Source organism: Miniopterus schreibersii (genome assembly GCF_964146895.1).
Source record: "Miniopterus schreibersii genome assembly, chromosome: 14".
NCBI classification, from domain to species: domain Eukaryota; kingdom Metazoa; phylum Chordata; class Mammalia; order Chiroptera; family Miniopteridae; genus Miniopterus; species Miniopterus schreibersii.
Window position 1 is genome coordinate 17713873 of NC_138114.1, and position 22676 is coordinate 17736548.

Genomic DNA, 22676 nt, shown 5'->3' on the forward strand with positions numbered 1-22676 from the left:
GCTATATATAAAGTATGCTTTGAGGAAACTCCAAAGGACATAACCAACCATAAATACCTTCCCCACTTAGCTTTCTTGCTGCATAACAGATTACTACAAATTTAGCAGCTTAAAACAACACCTATTTATTATCTCAGTTTCTATAAGTCAAAGTCTGGGCACAGCATAGCTGGGTTCTCTGCTGAGTCTTAACAAGGCCGAAATCAAGGTGTCAGAATGGCTGCATCACCTGGAGTTTAGGGTCCCCTTCCAAGTGCATTTGGGTTCTTGGCAGAACTTAGTTCCTTTCAGTTGTAGGACTGAGGTTCCCTTTTTCTTGCTGACTGTAGACTAGGGATCACTCTCAGAAGGCCACCATGGTTCTTTGCCATGTAGCCCTCTCACAACATGGCAACTCACTTCTTCAAAGCCAGCAGGAGAATCTCTTTCCCTAGTGTGCTGAGGTAGATTCTTATGTATATAATCACAATCATGGGGGTGATCTCCCATTACCTTCTCCATATAAAGTAACCTAAATCACAGGAGCATCCCATCTATTCACAGGTTCTGCCCACACTCAGGGAGAGGAGGGAGTACAGGATGTGTCTACCAGAGGGGGAAATGTTGGGGACCATCTCAGAGTTCTGCCCACCACACCAGCCATAATTCCAGAAATTCCCACCTTTAAATTTTCTTTGAGGACTTCTCAAGATATGGACATTTTAACTGATTTAAGCCATATTATCTAAAAATAACAACATGGCAGTCATGAAATGTAAGGCCGGAATGGAGCTTAGAAATCATAAACCCTTTATCGTTCTTAACCTCTTCATTTGCATGTGAAGGAAATGACTTGCTCAGTTCGCAGCTAATATGATGCAACATAGGCTGGAGACAGGCTCCCTGACTTCATACCACTGTTCTCTTTGGTACGGGGCACCTCCTGCTAGACGGACCCAGGAAATGGCATAGGGGACTCAGTGCTTATGTGTGAGGGCAGAAATAGGGGAGATTCACAGTAAGAATGTGGGAGAGCACCCCCCAGGCAGCCACAGCATGAAGGCAGGAGGCAGGAATGTCACAAGGGTGTGTGGGGAAGAGGTTATGGGGGACAGAGTTCCCACTTTATCAGTTCTTTTAGTTGTGGGAGGCAAACCCCAGTGCTTCAGTTCAACATTTCATCTTGTAAAAACATTTACATGTGAAGAGGAGTGTTGGCCAGGATTCCATTCATTTAAGACGAAGTCATCCATTTTTAAAGTAAAATTATTCATGATGTAGATGGGGAAGCTCAAATTCTGAAAGAAATGTTTACTTCATGAGGCACTTTCTCGGTAGAGACCTGGTTTATTTCCCCAGATTTAAAGTCACTGAGCAATTCTAAAGATTTATTCTGACTTAACTACATTGCTCTGAATATATTGTGTTTTAGTAAAACGTTATGAGTGACCTAGGAGAGAGCGAGCTGCTTTAGGGATTCGTGATTGCCAGTGGGAGAGGGAGGAGGGTGAGGGTGGGGTAGCTGTCAAAACATCCACATAACTAGATAAGCAGGGACAAAAGCGCCAACATCACATCCTACAGAGAAAATGATCAGAGAGGAATTACAGCTGCTGGGGAAGTGCAGTGAGTTAGTATTTATTGCAAGCACTGCTTCTTTGGGGACTTCAAGGTTTACTACCCTTCAAAGCTTCTGAAGCTTTCATGAGACACTTAGGAATGGGAAGAGTATTTAGCCTTCATATAACTTCAGCAAATATGTCAGTTCTCACTTTGGCTGTCGGAGAGTCAGACAGTGTTGAAGCTGACAGCTGTGGACCACGAAGGAAGTAATCTTGTAAAGGGGGGGAAGGTCCTTCCTCCCAAAGATGGAGGTTAGAATAAAATAGGAATCGGTAAAATAAATAATGATATTCCCTGTCAGTGAAATACTTTGCAGCTGCTAAAAAGGAACTGTTTGTGAACTGGTATGGAATTATTTCTATTTTATATTCATAAGCTATTTCTGGGGAAACTGGAGATACTGGTTGCCTCTGGATGACCAGGTGACAACTGGAGTGTAAGGTGGGAAGACTTTAATCCCTTTGTACCGTTTGAATTTTGAAACGGGAATGTATTAACTAATGAAAAATAACTTTTTTCAATTAAAAGAATGAAATTTTAAAGAGTCTAAGAGGGAAAACAAGTTAATATGGTAAATTGATCTCCAAACAAGACCTAGCTTTGTTACGAAAATTTCCTTGCAAGAAGACTTGACCAGCCCTCTAAAATCTATTCCGATGGCCCGTGTCCCCTCTCCCCACCCCCACCCTGCCTCGAGCACCTCCTGTTCGGGCTCTAGCCAGGCCTTACCTCCCTTCCGGCTTTCAGGACTGTATTCAAGCCCATCCCCCGTCCCCACCCCACATCACCTGCTACCCCTGGAGCAGTCTGTCTCTTTAGTCCTTAGAATTCAGATCCCAAATGTACCTCCTACCCAATACAGACCATCCCACTGTGACTCAGACGTGTCTGTTAGTATGTCTGACATTTCTCCTGTGTACTTCTCAGTCTTAATGGTGCATATGATTTCCCCACTAAACTGTGATTGCCCGCTTGATCTTGGTGTCAGCTGGAATCACTGACCACCTAATGGTGCTGGTGGAAATATTTGCCCTTTGTTGACAAAATGTAATGAGGCTTTTTAGTGAAGCCAGATACAATACTGGATGATGGCAGCAAGCCTTACTGTAAGTCAGTTTGTACTAGATTAAGCATGTAAGCCATTGAAGCATCGTGTCACAGGGATGATGTTCTGAGGGTCAGAACATGACTGCAGGCTTCCTCCGTGGCATGTACAGTATTCAGGCGCCAGGACACCATCAGCTCTGGCAGACCTGAGCACACAGAGGGGGTCAACCTGCCTGTGGCTCCGACGCACCGTGCAGACAGAAATTGTTATAATTGTCATTATTAGTACACTGTATTGCCCTTGGCTTCTTAAATCGCTAGTTCTCCTAAATGCTGCCTCTACCCCACCCCTAGATCAGGTTGAAATGTGTGTGTTGTGTTAGCCAGAGTATCTTGGAAGAAGATTAAAAAAAGTACCCTTTACGTGAAAATCCTTCCCCGGCCCCGCACCTCCCCCAGAAGCCATCTAGGGATGGACTGAAGACACTGAGGCACCCGCATCACAAGGCTTCCCCGCTGAAGCAGCAATGTCTCCCCTCATGTAACCTTGGCAGTCACAAGCCAGCTTTGACTCTCCCCACTGCAGTCCGGGAAGGCAGGGAAAATCACATGGCCACACAGCCAGCGACTGCCAGCCCAACTTGGCATGTCACCTTTCCAAACACCTTTGCACTGCGAGGAGACAGGCAGCTCCTAACTGGGCCATGCTGTCCGGAGCTGCATCGGAGGCAGCTGTGCGGAAAAGCTCCCAGGGCCGCCTTTATGTCATATGCTTTTCGCTGGGTTGCAGTTTAATAAACCTTTTAAATTGTCCCTGAAATTGTCAGTAAGTTACAAGGGAATGCTTATGTCTTCACTGTATAGATCTGTGGTCAAACTGTAATGCTGGCTCCTCACAACCCCAAGCTGTTCCTTCTCCTCACTAGCACTGAGTATTCCCCAGTTTGGCTTTTCTTTCATCTGAGCTCTTTCTCTTGTTTAGGGTGATAGTCACTGAGGAGAATAGTATTGTTCACATAAGGGATCAAGTGGACGCAGTGTGTATAGGGAAAAGATCAGTGGGCTGGACGTCAGGAGACCTAGACTCTAGACCCAGCTGCTACCAGCTAGCTTTGTGACCCTGGGCAAGTACTTTAACTTCTCTGGATTTCACATTTCCTCTGAGATCTCTTCCAGGTCTAAGATTCTGTGATTCCATGTGGATGTTTGGGCCCTTGTCATGTCAGAACTCTCCTTTCTTCTGTTTGGCTAGTGTGATAAATAGATAATTTTATGTATTATAACTTCTGACATTATAGTCACACAAACTCAGCATGTGTTCCCCTCTGCTGTTGAATTGTCCAGTCATGGGCCATGCCAGAGAGTAAATTGGGAACCTGGCACAACTCACATTCTGCTTGGACTCTTCAAAAGACCAGATGGCACCATAGTTTTGAGCCAACCGAGCCCGCTGCTTCAGATTCTTCCCCATCTCATGTCCATCTATTATTCAGGCAGCTGGACCAGAGTTGTACAAAAAGATTACATAGGCCTGGGGAGCCTAGGTCTTCTCCAGGGTGATTCCACGCTCCATGTAGACATCTTTCGGATTAGAAACTAGAATTTCAGCCATCAGTCAAATTCCAGTACCAACAACTGGTCTGCATGGGGAAGTCGACATCTGCAGGGGGGAGGAGGGGAGTTCTGCTTACTGTGATTTAATTATAACTTAGTGATTGATTCAGGGATGTGGAAGCAAATATGAATGAGCCAACTCTCAGGACCAGCTGTCGAGCACTTGGCTTGTGATCTGCTGTCATCCCACTTGTCCCGAGCACTCCCGGCTTGCCAGCTCCCCAGCTCGTTAAATGTTTGTTTCCGCCTCTGCTCTGACTCATATCCTAGGGGCCCGGGGTCTTGGATTGCGGAAGGGCACCCCCACTCGGCTACAGTGGTTTGAGTTACGATGACTTAGCAGCCCTGGTTTTTCCTCCTGTAGTACAAATGGTGTTGGAGCCCTCCACACGAGATGGAAATTATCTGTAACTTCTGTCACAATGTGGCATGTGTAGTGAGGCATTCCTGCTGGTGGCCTCCAGAGGTCCCTGTTCCACAACCACTTAATACTACTTTTGTAAGTTTCCACTAACAGTTCTCAAGAGCTCTTGCTGACACCCTTGGATATTGTTTTAGTTAATGGTTTATTTAGAGGAAAGGGCCCATCTTCGTGGGGAGGAGGGGCACTCGGAACGTCAAGAGGAATTGGCAGTAGGCGCTCTGTCCTGAGCGAGGGAAGAACTGGGCAAGAGAAAAAGAGGATCCTTATCGGTTAAGGCAAGTGTGAGGTTGACGTGAAATGTGGAACAAAGGAACAGTTAACAAAAAGCATACATGTTTATCTAATACACAAATACAGAAGTTTTGATCTACCTCTCAGAACACATTTCTGTAGCCACCGAGGTCAGTTCTGTGGGCGATCACAGCTTGAGAGCATCCAGTGTCCTCTGATCCGATTCAGCTTTCAGTGAGCAGTCTTCTGAAATGAATTTTGTTTCCTTAGTATATTTTCCAACTGAGAGGTATAATAACCAGCTGTTGCCATTTTAGTTCTCTAAATAGTTACTATTCTCATTACTGTTCTTGTAAATGCCCTTCTGATTTCTGCTCCTTCCCTGGGCAGTTTAGTTACCAGGAATCAGTTCTTCCTGGGCCAGCTGAGAAAATCAAGTGTCTAGACCTACGAGGCCACGTTTCTAAACCCTGGAACTTCTATCGTCGTGTAGGTGCCCCAGCTCCCCTTTCAGCAGTTAACCACATCTCATGAACACCCACCACAATAGTATTTTCTGCTTAAGTCTTTTATTTCCAGGGGATATTGATTCCTCCTTCACCCTAACTCACCCCTGGGAGGAAGGGCACTGTGAACAGTAACCCAAAGCTTTGGGAAAAGGGAACTGGATCTTCCCACCCTCCTGAGCAGCCTCGCGCCCCTCAAGCCAGAGTCTTTGAACACTAAGGCGCAGCCCAGCTTGCGGCCAGTATTACCTTTCCTCTACCCTTTGCCATACAAGATCCTCAGCTATTTCTGTATACCCCCACCCCCACCCCCAGATTCTAGAAAACACCAATACACTGTTTTCTGCACCACTAAACCACTTCAGCAATTATCTTGAATGAGAAATTTAAATCAAATTAAATCTAAAGAGATCAAGCCACTCCTTCAGGTTCACACTGAATGTTGGTGGTGGAGCCAGGACTGGAGCTCAGGTCTGTGACTTCAAGCCCAGTTTCCCTCCTGCATCGCCTTGCGCCTCTGCATGGTTCTGGTATTTATATCGCTAACCTTGGGGGCACTGAATAAATGGAGGTGACAGGTGAAGCGAAAGAGCAAATGTAGAATAAATGACAAGAAAGAACTGAAGTTACAGGAATTAAGTAAGCAGAAAGGCATACTGACTCCAGTTTAAGTTCTCATTGCTTCTGGGTAGAAATTAATCCTTCTGTCTCCTCCGAGTTGTACCTCTTAAGAGTGTGTCTAGAAGCAATAGCATAATTTGTAATTTTATATACAGGGTGTCCCAAAAAATGTATACACACTCCGAATAATTATTAATTCTAATGGGTTAAATCTGAAAAAGAAACATCAGTTGAGCTGTTACGTGTGTATATATAAAATTTATAGATGTAGGTAGATCACGGTAAACGGGAGGAAAGGCAGTGGAAATCGCCTAGTCCTTCCTGGCTTATTTTGCGTGAGGACCCACTTCTCACATGATTGCTAGTGTTTAACAGTAAATGTCAGAAAATGAGAAAATGGCAAGAGAGAAGAGATTTTCTGCTGAGGTCGGGAAGAGACAGACAAAAAAGCCTGCATCCTGAACTAGGGAGACGGTGGGGAGGGGGAGGCCTGCTGCTCACCCCAAGGGGCAGAGTTAGAAGGACAGGCTGGTGGGGCGCAGGTAGGGGGAGGGGCAAGGAGCTGTCCCTGGGCCCTGCAGGGGCTTCGCTGCCCGTCAGCAACCGCAACCGAAGGGCGAAGGGCGAAGCCTCGTTGTCCTGAGAGGCGCCTCCTGCTCCCGCCCCCTGCTCCTTTTGCTGCCTGGGGGTTCCCTTACTTTTGGTTTTCATGTTCTTTCCAGTGGGTTAGGGATTAAAAACCAAAATACCCTTTTCTTAAATATGACTTAAATACAGTTGAAAACTCTTCATTGTGACTGAGCAGTTTTATCCCTCCGCGCACCACCACCGTGTGGAGAAAGCAGAAGGCAAGCGCGTGCGCTGCGCTGATTCCGCGTCTTTCCTTCTTCCTCAGCGACCATGCAGCAGGTGGCCAGGACCGTGGCGAAAGTGGAACTGTCGGACCACGTGTGCGACGTGGTGTTCGCGCTCTTCGACTGCGACGGTGAGCGGGGCCCCGAGTCAGGCGGGAAACCCAGCCTGCTGCGCTGGCGGCGGCCCTCTCGGTGGCGCCCCGCAGGCAGCTGCGGGCAGCGGCCCGCCCCCCAGCCTGCCCGCTCCCCGCGTCGGCGCGCGGCCCTCAGCGTCAGATCTGAGAAATGCAGCCGGGGCCCGACTCGTGTTTTCCATTTCTTTCCGTAATTCCAAATTGCTTCTAGGTCTAAATTAATGCCTGACCATAAGGACCTTAAAAATGGAAACAATTCAACTATGGCAGTGTTTTAAAAGTTAAATAAACTCAAATATAAAAGCTTAAAAAAATAGGAACAAGAATATGGGCCCCAGCTTGCTGCTTAGTAGATTGGGAGCCCTCAAGGGCCTGGATGTGCCTGGGAAGCAGGCGCCGCGCCGTCTGCACCTCCCAGGGCCCGCCTCCTCGGTCACACTCCGCCCGGGCATCCCGCGGGCAGCGGCCGGGTGGGCGCCCGCTCCTAGCGAGCCCTCCAGAGGCCCTGCTCCGCTCTCGCGCCGTCTCCCAGCCCTGCGGGCTGCCGTGACACTGATGCCCATGTCCACGCTTTCCAGTGCTCACTGCCGAGCGGCTCACCTAGTCCTCCGGCCCCGGAGTTGTTCTTAACCACATTTACAGATCAGAAGCTGGGACTCGGGGTCGCAACGGTAGCAGTGGGTGGCACAACCAGGATTGGAGGCCACGCTGTGCTGCCTGCCTGCCTCTGTGCCCTGTCGCCCCACTGCCTGCCCACCGTCAGGGCTCCTCGCTCATCTTCCCCGGAGCGAGGCGAATGGAGTTCAAGGAGCAGCTCAGAAGCTGCTGCCCGCAGGGAACCTTCCGGCTGGGCCCAGCATGATGTGTCACTCTGGGTCTGTCCTTCCTTAACTTGGTTCAGTTTGTCCACATTACTGCACGTTACACTCTGTCTGGCCCAACTTCCCTACTAAATTGTGAGCTTTTTAAAGAGTAGTTACAAGTCCTCTTCACCTTTGGCCAACCCCCCCACCCCCACATAGGACCTCCGATAGTACTTTGCACATAACAGGTGTTTATTAACTTAAGGTACTTGTTATTAAGTTAAGCTCGAGTTATTTAAATCTGCCACCTGCACCCACAACTGAGGTCTGCATGAAAGGCAGCCCCACAACTAGGACAAGGAAATGGCCCGCCCTCGGGTAGCGGTGGCTTGTTTGCTAGGCTGCCCCATCCAGTGTGATACCACTAGTTTCATGTGGCTATTTAAATTAAAATAAATTAAAATTAAATACACTTTAAAACTCAGTTCTTTGGTCCCTTTAGCCACATTTTAAGTGCTCAGTAACCGCAGGTGCCTCAATAGCACAGACTGAACAAGCATTTCCTTCATAGGAGAGGTTCTGAGGAAGAGCACTGCTGTAGAGAGGTTAATGTTCCCCTGACTTTTTTTTATGATTTTTGTTTTAGAGAGAGGAAGAGAGAGAGAAACAGAAACATCAGTGTGGGAAGCAAACATTGACCGGTTGCCTCACACAGGCGTTGACCTGGGATCAAACCCCCACCTTTTCATGTATGGACAAGGCTCCAGCTGACAGCCACACTGGCCAGGGCCCATCCCCAGATATTCTTACTCTAATCACATTTAGGTGGTTTTAGTTTTTTGAAAAAACATTTATTTTTATAATTTTTGAAGCCAGTATCTTAGAGCTGGTCTGTGAATATGGGAATAAAGGCAGCCACCCTCACAGTTCTGTTCTCCTAGGAGGGCCTGGGAAATTACTTTTGATTTTCTAGCGTTTTAGAAGCAGGCTCTGTCAATATCTACTTGAATCACCTTTAGAAAATCATTTAACACCTCCGGGGCTTACTTCCTTAATCTACAGAATAAGAAAGTATATATTAAATTAGAAAGCTGTTATTGTTACAAATTGGTAATTACAAAATAGTCATGGGGAGGTATTGTGCAGCACAGGGAATGCAGTCAATAATATTGTAATAACTATGTGTAGTGCCAGGTGGGCACTAGAATTATCGAGGGATCACTTCATAAATTATGTAATTGTCTAACCACTATGCATACCCCCAAAACTAATATAAAACCACCACTGAGCCACTCCCAGCCGGGCAAAGCCATTGTTATTTCTACCAGTGCAAGGTCTTAGGTCAGTGTCAGAGGACAGAGGATTTGTTCGGCACAGAATTTAGTTACACTCATAGGTCACACATGCACCCAGATGACACTCAGTCATACACCTGGTTCAGAGGTAACAGCCATCCAGACTGGTCGGCTCCAGCCTCAGGGAAGCAGGAAATAAATCCCACAGTAGTTTGAATGAAATGGCATCAGATTTTTTCATCTAAAGGTTCTTTTTATATACAAAATATTAAGAATCTTGTCTAGACATTTTTGTCCTTTTAATTACATTCTTAGTAAGCCATATTATTGATAGCTTCAGCCCAGCCAGGCTACTTTGAAATTTTTTATATTGAAGTATAATATACATACAGAAAAGTGCAAATATCATAAGTGTACAGACTGATGAATTTTTTAAAACTGAACATACCTGTGTAATCACCATTATCCAGAAACATCACATTACCTGGACCACAGAGGCCCCCTGGCGCTGCCTTCTGGTCACTTCCACTCCCAAGGGTGGCTACTTTCCTGACTTCAGTACATGGTTTTGTTTGTTTAATCTTGCTGTGAGTTATCTCTGAGGCGGCCCATGCTCTCTTCAGCCAAAAAACACGGACCAGTTTAGGTTTTCAGGTACTCTCTACAAAATTAAACCATTTATTCCCTCTTTCCACTCTCTTCCCAGACTGACCATTAGTAGAGAGGTCTGTTTGCTGGTGTCCTGTTGCCTTGTCACCACCAGTAATGGCTGCCGTTCTTTCAATCAGCAGACATTTAGTCCTGGGCATCTAGTCAAAGGGTGACTGCTTTCTATTGCAGTCATTACTGTTCCATGTGACTTGAGAGGTGCTATCCAAGTTCTTTTCCAGACCTGAGAGTCTGTCACAGGAGAGGGTGGAATGGGAATCCTTGAGAAAATGGGCTCAATCCAAAGCCAGATTGTAGTTCTGATTTTCACCGTGAAAAGCCCTCATCTCTCACCTGGACTATTGTAACAGTGTCCCAACTGGCTCCCATACTCCACTTGTGCCACTCTCTGGCCCCATCCCCATATATCCAGCCAAAGAAATCTATCCAAATGGGAATCTAACTACACCTCACCCCCTGCTTCCCGCCCTTTCCTGGCGCTCCACCACCTAGAAGGTGAAGTGCAAACCCTTTAACGGAAACTGTCTCCCGCCTCCTCTTTAGTTTACTGGCCATGCTCCCCCAGCTCTGTGGTCCAGCAGCACCTACTCTAGTTGTCCATCAGCAGCGCTGCTCCCGGCTCTGCCTGGAACACCTTCCATCTCACTCCCCCTTATTTGGCCAGGTCCTGTTCATCCTCTGGGATTCAACTTAAGAGTCAGCTCCAGGACGGCTTTATTGGAGCTGTGCCACCTCCAGCTCGGGTTAGACATCCTTCCTCTGCGCCCCAATAGCATCCTTTGTTTACCCCATTATGGCATTTACCACACTGTTGAGATAACGCATTTGTCTCTCCCACAACCTGGGAATATTTTCAGGGGACAAAGTCTTACCTCTTTATCCACAACACCTAGCACAGGACCTGACAAAATATATTCTCATTTAACTTTTGTCACACTAAACTGTCCCAGTTGCATGCAGCCGGAAACATGCAGAGCAAGCCAGTTCATTTAGGTCAAGAGAACTGAATTTGGTGGGAGAGAGCGGGGCTTACACCCCACATTGTGTGAACAACGGAATTTTCTGTCTTTGTTCCAAGGCCCCCGCTGATCCTGTGTTTGCCTCTTCCTCTAGGCAATGGGGAGCTGAGCAATAAAGAGTTTGTTTCCATCATGAAGCAACGGCTGATGAGAGGCCTGGAGAAGCCCAAAGACATGGGCTTCACCCGCCTCATGCAGGCCATGTGGAAATGTGCACAGGATACTGCCTGGGACTTCGCTTTGCCCAAACAGTAACCCAGAACAGCAAGAGGGGCCACCTTCTCCACCCCACCACCCTGCCGCTGGAGCGGAGCCTTGGCACAGCCCTTCCCGCTGCTGCTTCTGGAAGCAGTGACCCTTCCTTTGAGGAATGACTTCAAATTCAGCCAGTTTCCCTCTCCATCCTTCCCGTCCCGTGTTCTGCTGGGCTCTGATTCTGCCCAGTGACTGTCCCCATAGGTTCTCAAAAACATGAGGAAGTCCTACACACTCAGACTGTTGGCACCTCCAACAGCACCAGCACTTTAGCACCCTGTGGATGAAGATTACCCACCAACCCTGGGGAACACCCAGTTCTCGACTCCTTTTTGCTGTGGATTTATATTAACAAGAACATTCCTTGCTTTTTCTCCTGCTAGTGCTTTGAAGCTCCAAATTGGGAAACCTCTGGCAGGCAAAAGGAAGTCTGTGATGAAGGACAGTGAGGATGACTGGCCCGCCCTGAGCTGGCAGGAAGCCTGGGCCAGAGGAAGGGTCTGTCGGTCCCCGGCGTGGCTCTGAGGCCTGCTCCAGGAAGGTGATGTGTACCGTGGGAATGGAGCAAGATGTAGAGTTTAAAGCAGCTGTTTACTGGCTCTCTCCACTCCCTTCTTTTGCTCTCAGGCTCCCTAAGAAGACTCCACCGCAACTCTGGGCTTAATGAGTAGCAGTGATCGAGTTCATACCCCCTGCAAGTGCCATTTCCCTCCAGGAATGTGCCTCTGAAGCTGAGGCCTGCTCAGAGCCCGTTTGCCCTGTGTCTTGAACACTTGTAAAATATCACTTTAATTATAACAGTTGGCAATAAACCCCCAAAGGCTGTTGTCTCCTTTACTTTAGGATTCTCTGGGGCCCTCTTCATTTCACTTTTCCACTGGGTTTGCTATCCCGCTGGCAGACCTGTTTTCTTTCCACCAAAGTCTGGTTCTTCCTGTTGAAAGGCCACTTTAGGCACAAACAAGAGGTGAGGGCATTTGGAGGTTATTGGTGGTGTCAGCGGCAAAAACGGCACCAGGTGTTAGACCTCAATTCAGCAAACTCAGTACCCAAGTTCTAGCTGAGAAAGCATTCAGAGCCAAGACTCTAACTATAAGAGAAAGTTTATTTAGAAAGTCACTGAGGTAGAAGGAATGAGCCACAGAAGAAGTGGGCTCAGGAAACAAGGCAAAAGAAAGGCCCTTTGAGCTTAGGGGAGAGAGGTAAGGAAAAGGAGCCTGGAGTAAGGGGGTGGGGAAAGGTGCAGCGTGCTCCATAGAGAGCCGAAACTGGGTCCTCTACCCTAAGGGCTTTTAAGGGTGGGATCTCAATAGGATATACATCCGCTTTCCAGGTGTGTCCTTTCAGGACCGTGGTCTCCGATGATTGGCCAGTACTAGGGGTCATTAGTCAGTGCAGCTGGTCCTGAGGTCAGCCATGGCATTGCTTATCTGGTTTTGCTGCTTTTCTAGGCCTGCAGCTGAAACACAAATGAGGCCTAGATGTATTTGATGCGGGTCAGAACCTCATTGTCCAGGGGACTTAATGCTTAAGGGCTATTCTCTGGCCCCCTTGTTCGTTCCTCCTCAAAGGGAGTCTAACCCCCATGACTAGTAACAAGCCAGGAGAGGAATAGTCAGGGGAGGGTCCAAACCTCATGACCAGCGATATGCTGGGGGAGGAAAGGTTACCCTGGGGGCGAGGTCCTTGTTTTCCCAGATTTTTCTGTTGCTAGGCACCCAGAGCTTTCTGCCCGTGACCTTCTGTACCTGGCCTGCAGTCCTTGCTCTGCTCATGTCTGCCTAACTGCCTACCACAGTGGCATTGTCCCAGCATAGCTTGGACAGCTCTTCATCCTGGGCAAACATACATGTCCTTGATTACTCATACCCCACAATAAGGAACTAGGATGGGGTGGTGGAGTATATGAGAAATCATCTGGAATGGTTTTAATAACCATAGCAACCAGTGTTTTATATGGACTCAACTCTGCCACTAACTCAGTGTGGCCTTGAGGAAGCAAGTAATTTCCCATCTGTTTCCTCCACTGTAAAATGACAGATAGGGTTGAGCTCAGTAGGCTCTAAGGTTTCTTCCAGGTCTCAAAGCCTCTCGTTTTCCTCCAGAATTCCTGCAGTTTCCAGAACCTCCAGGTAGTGCCTCCTGGCGTAATTGTCTCGAGTCCAGTGTAACAGAACTCACCACACCAAAAACCCAGTGCCTCCTGCAAGGCCTGGAAGTTGGTAGGGTGTGCTTATCAGGCAAAAAGAGCAGAGGCCTAGGTCTGCACCTGTGGCTCCAGGATAGTACCAACCCCAGCATTTTCTCCAGGGCTACTGAACAACCTTACTTCTAACATCCTTTCTGGGAGATTAGATTCTCAAAGGAGTTTGCCACTCATCTACTTCATCTGTCCTCCACTCTTTCTTTTCTTGGGGTATGTATTCCTGATACCCAAGTGTAGCCTTTGCCTTGCTCATTGCCCCAGGGCTGAGGCATCAGCAAAATGTGAACTTTTCTTCAAATTGTCCCAGAATCCCAAAATCACTCTTTCCCAGATCCTTGTTTCCACTTGGAAGAGAAGTTCAATGCACACACTCTATGGGACATTTATTCCCCTACGAGAAGAGATCTGCTGAGTGGCCTGGGTTCACTGAAGCTGGAAGCCAGAGCACAGCAGGAGAGGGCAAGGATCTCACCTGTAACATCTTGGAACCCAGGGGCAAGGGCACCTATCACAGGCACATGCAATTCCACCTGAACTCCATTAGCTCCTAGGAGCACCTGAAGAAGCGGAGGAGGTCCAGGTGCTCAAGAAGACAGGGCGGCCGCACTTTGGCACATCAGGGTAAACGTGCAGATGAGAGGTACAAGCCAAGTAACCCAGAAGAGGCCAGGGTCCTTCAAGGAAGTCCTTGAACGAGGCAGCATGAGTAAGCTGAGAGGATTCTGGTAGGCAGAGTTTGGGGGTAGGCTAGAAGCATTTGGAAATACAAAAGGCTGACTAGTGCTGCTCTTTTTATTCAAATTGTTTTTTCTACCTAAATGACCTTCCCCTCCACCTTCAAGAGGCTCAAACTGTCCCCTCCAGAAGCCCTCCTTGGCCCTCTTCGCACATGACTCGAAGCCCCTCCTTTGTTTCCCAAGGATCACTTGCCCATCCACAACAACACTGCTGTAATTCTATGTAATCCTTGTGAGATTGTCACCACAGAGCTCAGACCCAAAGCAGTAACACGATCAAACAGTGTAAAAGCTCATTTAAAAATAACTCTGACAGTGTTAAAGTGATACTAGCAGTGCCTCAGTGCGTTCCTCCCACACACCCGCAGCCATTCTCTACTTTTGTTCTCTAATTTCTTTTAAAAAACAGTTCTAGCCCATAGGCTTTGGGGAGGGAAGGACTCAGGGTACCCAGGCTGCTGGGCTTCCTTGACCTTGGACTCAGCATCATCCACAAGGACAAGCAGGAAGAATATGGAGAGAGTCACTCAGGGCAACGGACTTAAGAACATGCACGCTCTTAAAAATCATTTTAGTAGCTTTTAGTGTCCCCCTTCGTTTTAGCTCTAGCTATGCACTTCAACCAATTAAGAGTCTAAGACAGAGGAGAAGTCCAGGCAACGGCTGCTACCAGACAGGCAAGAAGGAACTGAGCGGCATGGGCCCAAGAGCCAGCCCCACCAGAGCATCCTCTGAAGCCGCTCAGAAAAGGAAGGAGGGAGCAGGCAGTGTTCAGCTCTCAGGCTTCAGGTGCCACCTACTGGCAAGAAGGCTTAGTGCAGGGGCTCACTGGTCAAGCAGGGGAAGGTGGCAGCCTAGTCCCAGCTCTGCCCCTAGGAATAGGCCTCCCAGGGAACTGGTGGCATGCGGCCGGGTGGGGTGATCATCCACAGATGGACCATAATCGTGAAGAGAGACTCCATGGATACCATTATCACTGAGGTGAAGAAAGGAGTCTGGTATTGTTCTTGGTGACTCTAGAATGGGAATTTTTACCAGCACACGAAAGGGTATGAGTCACTATTCATTCTATAACTTTTTACTAATCACCTACTATGTGCCAGGCAATCAACAAGGTCTTCAAGGAGTTTGCATTCTAGTGAAGGAAACAGAAAAGAATAAGGCTTAGTTCTTTCAACAATAAAGATAAATTTTAAAAAAAAAAAGCAATAAAGCTAAGTACAGGCTGCTGTGAGAGCACTTGGGGAAGCAGAAGGGCCATGTAATCCAGATTTCGGAGTTCAAGGCAGGCTTGCAGAGGAAAGGCTTGTTTTTAACTTAAAAAAAAAAAAAAAAAATTTAAAAAAAGGAGACCTGAGTGTTAAGAAGGAGTTAACACTGGGGAGGAGTTGCAGAGGGTACAGAGTGTACAAAGTCCAAAGGCAAAAATGAGTGTTTCTGGGAACAGAAGTTCTAGGGAGTGTCCAGTACAGGTTGGGTGATTTTTGGAACCCAAGGATTAAGATGGTGCCTCTGTTAACAAATTTGTCTGGAATACAATGTTGGTTAGACTCAGTCCAAAGGTTATTTTGCCCAGATCTAACATTCCAAAGGTTTGAGGAGTAAGACATGCAAGGCACTTCTTTTCAGATAGCAGCTCCAACTTCATTGTGATGTGGTTTGGTTTATGTTGTTTTACACACCTTTTTGGGGTTTACCTGTGAGGTTCATATACTTACTTATTTACATAGGGCTTTTGGAATATTATGTATTGAAAAAAATTATCACAACATCTGGAGGTCATAAACCCCTATTAGGGTATGTTTCCAGAAAGATGTTCTAATCATGCCTAGGTCATCCTGTCCCTTTGGCCACGATGGTCAAGGAGGAAGTAGACATTTTCACAGGTAGGAATAATCGAATTATCAGTGAAAATATAAACCAATAGGTTCTAGGTCATTTGGGGCTGGTCTCTTGAGCATGCAAGTCAATTAGGGCAAAAGAGTACCCAAATTCCATTTGCACTGTGATTTGAGGAGTGAAAGGCAACACAGGGAGAGGAGTAAAGAGCAGAGGTGAGAAAAAGAAATTCCTGGAGCTTTCCCTTTGGTCTTCAGTGCCTTTCTGAAGGCTACACCTGCCCTTAGGATCCAAAAGTACCCTCACTGGAAAACAGTGTGCAGTTTCAGAAGCTGTATATTTATGTAACATAAACTTTTTCATTTATTTATTGTCTTTTTGTTTTTAGAATGTAAAATTAATGTTGAATCAGAATAAAGGTAAGGGAGAGACTATATATATGATCCATGCATCTATGCAAGGAAAGTATTTTAAAGTGAAGTTATTTTTTAACTCTCACCCAAGGACATGCTTAAGAGAGACAGAGAAACATTAATCTATTGCCTTCAGCATGTGGCCGACTGGGAATCAAACCCTCAACCTAGGTATGTGCCCTGACCAGGAATTGAACTGGCAACCTTTTGGTGCACAGGATGACACTCAACCAACTGAGCCATTCCAGCCAAAGAAATGTATTTTATTAATAAAACCAGCACTGGCTACATCATGTGCTACCTTAATAATTACTTTAAATAAAAATCAAGATATACTCAACTATTACTATATTAAAATAGTCTCTCAATAGAAAAAAAAGAATTAAGATGGTGGTGATTCACACACACACACACAAATATATATATATATATATATGTATGTGTGTGTGTGTGTGTGTATAAAAATAAATAAATATGATACATATGGGCACCCTAGCCAGTTTTGCTTAGTGGTTAGAGGGTCAGCCTGCAGACTAAAGGGTCCAGGGTTCGATTCTGGCCAAGGGCACATACCTCGGTTGCAGGCTCAATCCCTGGCCCCGGTCAGGGTGCATGCAGGAGGCAACCAGTTGATGTGTCTCTCTCACATTGATATTTCTCTCTCTCTCCCCCACCTTCCACTCTCTCTGAAAACCAATGGAAGAAATATCCTCAGGTGAGGATTAAAAAAAAATACATATGGGCATTTTAAAACACTTAAAACTCATAGGTTATAGAAAAATATGATGGGAATTTTAAAATGCTTAGAACTGAATATGGTAATGAAAATTATAGATATTAAAACTTGTAGGACATAGATAAAGGGAAAACTATAAACTTATTAATAAGTTCCATACTATTTACAGGAGATGGGCTGACAATTAATAAGCTAAGTATTTGCCTCAAGAAATTGGAAAAAGAACATATTAAAACCCAAACCAAAAAAAGCAAGAATAAGTAATATAAATTTTTAAATGCATATAACTAGTTACAAAAGCAGTTTAAAAATAATATTGGGAACAGTATTATGCCAATTAATTTGAAATGGATAGTTTCCTAGAAAATATAATTTGCCAAACAGACACAAGAGAAAATTAAAAACCTGAATAAACTATAACTATAATAAATTGAATCGGTAGTTAAAAATCTACTTATAACAAAAAAAACACCAAACCCAGATGGCTTTATCTGAAAGTGAAAAAAAACAAAAACAGTAGAACCAGATCCTGTAGGACCCTCTAAGCCCCAATAAAGAGTTTGGATTTTTATCTTAATGATAATTAGGAACCATTAAAGGATTTTAAGCAAGAATATGACATATGAGCTTTGCATCTTTGAATGAAGACTTTGCCTGCAATGCCACAGGTCGACTGGCATGGGATCAAGGTTGAAGACTGCTACAATAATCCAGTTAAGAGATGCTAGAAGCCCTGGATGGTGTGGCTCAATTGGTTGGAGCGTCTTCCCATACATGGACAGGTTGCAGGTTCTATTCCCAGTCAGGGTACATACCCAGGTTGCAGGTTTGATCCCTGGTTAGGGTGCATATGGACTGATGTTTCTGTCTCACATCAATATTTCTCTCTCTTTAAAACAAAAAACAAAACAAAACAAAAATCAAAAGAGATGCTTGGGGTGGGGGGCAAGGGGAGTTTAACCAAAGAATTTATATGCATAACCAATGGACACAGACAAAAGTACAGTGAATGGCTGGGGGACAGGTGCAGGGTAGAGGGGGTCAAGGGGGGGGAGGAAGACTTCTGTGATACTTTCAACAATAAAGATAATTTTTAAAAAGAGGGAGAGATGCTAGAAGCCTGGAGTAAGGAGATGGCTGCAGAGTTGGACAGCTGGTAACAGATTTGGGAGATGTTTAGGTCAGGCTTAGGGGTAGGGATGGGAACATATAAATTGGAGGATGCAGGTTTGGGTCGAGGAGGATGAGGCCCCTGAGACACATCCTGGTATAACTATCTAGTGGGTAGTTAGACATAAGAATCTGGACCCAGGAAGGGGGTTAGAGGGAAGATATGGTTTGGGAATTTCCTGGAAACCTGGGTTCTCCCAATTTCAACACCAACTAACCATGAACACATAAAGTCTGAGTCAGTTTCCCAACTGTAAAATACTAATACCAGCTCCATCTCTTCCCCATGGGAGGCTGAGAATAGACACCATCGAAGTGAACAGACTTTGAATCAAAAAAACCTACACATGGTGGGATATCCATGAGGCAGACAAGTTTGGGAGAAAGGGCTGCAAGTACCCTATGCTCTTATCTCTCCAGTTTCCAGCCTCTGGCCCTCCCTCGGTGTCGAGAGCGCCTTCTCTAGGGAGAAAGAGAGCAAAGGACTAAAATGAAGATCCAAAGATGCTATGGGGAAATATTCATGTGTTCATTCAAAAAATAATTTATTGAAGCTCAAATTGAAAAGTGAATTACTTATCAGTCATTTACACTCTTCAGTGTTTAGTTTTTTGTTTTGTTTTTTAGCCTCACCTAAGGATATTTTATCCATTGCTTTTGAGAGAGTGGAAGGGTGAGAGAAAGAGGGTGGCAGACATCAATGTGAGAGAGACACATCGACTGGTTGCCTCCCACACATGTCCCAACCAGGGCCAGGGATCAAGCCTGCAACACAGGTACATGCTCTTGGCTGGAATCGAACCCAGGACCCTTCCATCCATGGGGCGACACTCTAACCACTGAGCAACCGGCTAGTGCGAGATTTAAGTTTTCTTTTTTTTTTTTTACAGGTAAACATTCACATGGTTCCAAAATCAAGCTCACATGAAAAGGCACACCGCTCCCACAGCTGCGCATAGTCCACTGTTCACCACAGTTTAACCAGTAAGGGGAGTTTCTTCAGGGAGAGATTCTGAAGCCTGGAGCTCTCTGAAAGGAAGACCTTGGTGGGTCACATTTGGAGGCACCAAGGGACACTGGGGAGCCAAAGAGCAAAAGAGCAAAGGACAAGTGGGGGATATTCCACTGACTTGGCCATTCTATCTGAAGCCTTAGAAAGGAACATATCCCTCAGGCTAGCTCAGGAAAACTCCAGATACTGTTTGGGGAGGAAAACCCGTCTCTGGGATTCATTTATTCAACAAATATGTATTGAGCCCATATTAGGTACCAGGGCCTGTACTCAGGCCACAGGGACCATGAAGGCAAGATCTCCATTTTGGTTTAGCTGGAGACAGGTGTGCCCACTGTGTAGGGCAGTGAAGGCGGGTGTCCATGGAGGAAAGTGCTATGGGGAAATCAAAGCAGGGAGAGTTCACGGAGGAGGAGACCCTTTCTCAGGCTCAGACCTTGGCTCAGGTGTCAACCCCCCCAGAGCTTTTCTAACCCTACAGGCCCAACTAGCAGCTCCCTCTTCTGAGCCTCCTCTGGTTACACACAATCCCACTGTGGTACTTACCACACCGTCCTCCAATTCTCTCACTGTCTATCTCCCTTACCAGACTGTGAGCTCCCTGATGTCAGGTTCTGTCCTTTGTGGTGGTATCTCTGAATCCCTAAAGCTCTGCACAGGGCCTGGCTTTCAGGACAGAGTATCGAATGGATTCTACCTCTTCATAGGGAAGAAGAAACGTAAACTGAGCCCAGAGGAACAAGTCAGACTTGGACACATGGAAAAGATCATGAAGGAGGGCAGGCAGGCAGGCAGGCAGACAGGGGTGGGTGAAGTGTCTTAGTAGAGATGGGAAGGGACAATAGCAGATTCAAGCATGTTAAGGTCAGACTGTGAATTCCTGGTGTCTCCAGAAGAGAGAAATGTGGAAGCCAGTGATCACCTAATACAAGAGTGGTTTCACCTCTGGGAGCAAAATGAGGAGATACTGAGTTTCACTGGAAGATTCATTTTCCCAGTGACTTCTCCTGGGCACCTGTGGCTGGAATTAAGAATTTTGTCTCTTTTTGAGCCTCACCCTCCCACAAATAACATGACCCCAGCCAGTCAAATGAGAAGTTTCCAATATTTTCCTTAGATCAAAATCATGACATCTTGTCCTGGCCAGTGTGGCTCAGTTGGTTGGAGTGTCGTCGCAGTCAGGGCACATCCTCAGGTTGTGGGTTCCATCCCCAGTCCCGGCATGTGCAGGAGGCAACCGATCAATGTCATCAGATGACATCAATGTTTCTCTCTCTCTCCTTTCCTCTCTCTAAAATCAATTTTAAAAAATGAAATAAAAATCATGACATCTCAACTTCAAGAACTATCAAGGAGAAACTGTAATTTCAGATTATCCCTGACATACCTGTCCCATTATTAAGCAAAATTTATAGACCAAGGACCATAATGTTTAACATAAACTGAGCAGGAGTGTGGCTCTCTTCCTGGCCTTTGGACTGAGAGGGACCCACAGAAAATAAGATTGCTTCAGGACAAAAACAATATACCCAGTTTGACTAAGATCTATGAGAAAGGTAGACCCTGGGAGTGTGGCTCAGTTGGTGGACGTACACCAAAAGGTTGCGGGTTCAATCCCGGTCAGGGAGCAACCAATCAATGTTTCTCACATTGATATGTGTATGTGTCTCTCTCTCTTCCTCTCTCTCTAAAATCAATAAACATAGCCTCCAGTAAGCATTAAAAAAAAGAGAGAAAGAAAGAAAAGAAAAGTAGGGAGTAATAACATGGAGGTTGGTCGGACCAGCATTATAATCCCTCCTAAAACAACAAAGAGTTGTTTAGAAATAGTTTAGAGACCCAGCTCAGTAGCAGAGAGGAGGGAAGGCGAAAACAGGCATAAACAGGCTACCACACACACTCAGTCTGCCTCTCCAGATCCTTTAGTGCTCCAGACCCTGCCAGCCAAGTCAAGTTACTAATCACAGACTCAAAATTTAAATAAGATTTTGTCATTTGTATGCATTGAGGGAAAAGAAAGGAGGGCTTACCAGCCAGTAGCAGGGCAATCACAGTCCAATTCCTTAACACAATGAAATTACAGGCCTCCTTTACACGAGTGCCTTCTTCACAAAGTAAAGAACCTCTAGTCAGCCAGAGAAGAGGGGCCTCATAATACTCAGAAAATGGAAGAGACCTCACAATACTTAGCAGTATGGACAAAAAAGGGGCACTATAATAAATCTATAAACTCCTAACTAGGCAGGTCATGGTGGGTGACCTCAGGCCCCAAACTTCAATAGTAAAAGGTTATCTTTGCTCTAAGCAAGCCCTGTCCATTGTTTTTGTGCACCTAGCTTTACATACCTTTAATACGCCTTTTTCAGACCTCTAGGAAGCTAACCACCCTTAAGAGCACATAGTCTTGTTAACTATCCAGCAATCCAATCCTTGCCTTGCTTTCTCCACCTTCATATAATCTTCCTTATGTTCCCTCCTTAATTCCAAATGCATAAAAGAAACTGCAAAACTGTCCTCCGGAACATCTAAGATCCTGCTTCCCGGCAATGTTATCAGTTTGGCTCAAATAAACTCTCATAAAAATCCTCTACAGTTTTGGACGTCTCTTACATCAACAGCACAAAAGAGTTGCAGTCCTAAGTCAACAAACCTCAGAGAGGCTATCTTGAAACGAGTCCCAGTGTTTATTCATTAAGGACCTATCAATTTTTAAAGAGTTTAACTTTCTCTAAGTGTAAGGCTCCCTCGGTAAGGAGGGGCTGATTTCTTCACCAGGATACTGTGTCAGGCCAGCGTGGAGTCGTAAGAGTTTGCACTGAGAAAGGAACAGTGGGAATGGAAAGGAAGGTTGGATGTAAAGAAATTTCCAAGGAATAGCATGTGTAGCCAAGGAGGCCATGGCCTTGCTTCTTAGTACACTGAGAAAATAAAAACTACCCGAAAAGAATTTCCTCGTGTTCCTACTTGCAAACTTACCAGCTGGCCTGCATGTACCTAGCCATACTCTTCCCTCCTAAAAATCAATGAGTTGTCCACACAGCTAACTAAGACCATCCCCTCACTTGTGCCCCAGATCCCATCTCTGTCTACTCCTATAATTGTCTCCTTTCTTTACTGCATTCCCATTCAAATAATTCCTATCACAGAGTGCTATAATATATCCCATCTTAAAAAAAGAAAACAAACTTCCCTACATTCCTCTCTACTACCAATCCATTTCCCCCTCACTCTCTTGAATCCATTCCCATGGGTTTTTTTTAATATAGTATATTGATTTTTATTGATTTTTAGAAAGAAAGGGAGGGGGGAGAAACATCGATGTGAAAGCGTAACATCGACAGACTGCCTCCTGCAAGGCCCCCTACTGGGGACTGAGCCCGAAACCATGGTATGTGCCCTGACAGGGAGTCGAACCGGCAACCTCTTAGTGTATGGGTTGACGCCCAACCAACTGAATCACACTGGCCAGGGCCACTCCTGTTGGATATT

General features: G+C 45.8%; 1 protein-coding gene across 2 annotated transcripts in view; it reads left to right on the top strand.

The window, feature by feature from the left end:
- MICU1 (mitochondrial calcium uptake 1) overlaps positions 1-11902 on the top strand; it is a 142964-nt gene extending 131062 nt beyond the window's left edge. For both annotated transcript variants that reach the window (XM_081158566.1, XM_081158567.1), the window contains 2 exons: positions 6941-7030; positions 10914-11902. In XM_081158566.1, the coding sequence (XP_081014692.1) occupies positions 6941-7030; positions 10914-11074 (251 nt within the window). In that variant the 3' untranslated portion in view covers positions 11075-11902. The remainder of the gene's footprint in view (positions 1-6940; positions 7031-10913) is intronic.
- The last annotated feature ends 10774 nt before the right edge of the window (positions 11903-22676 follow it).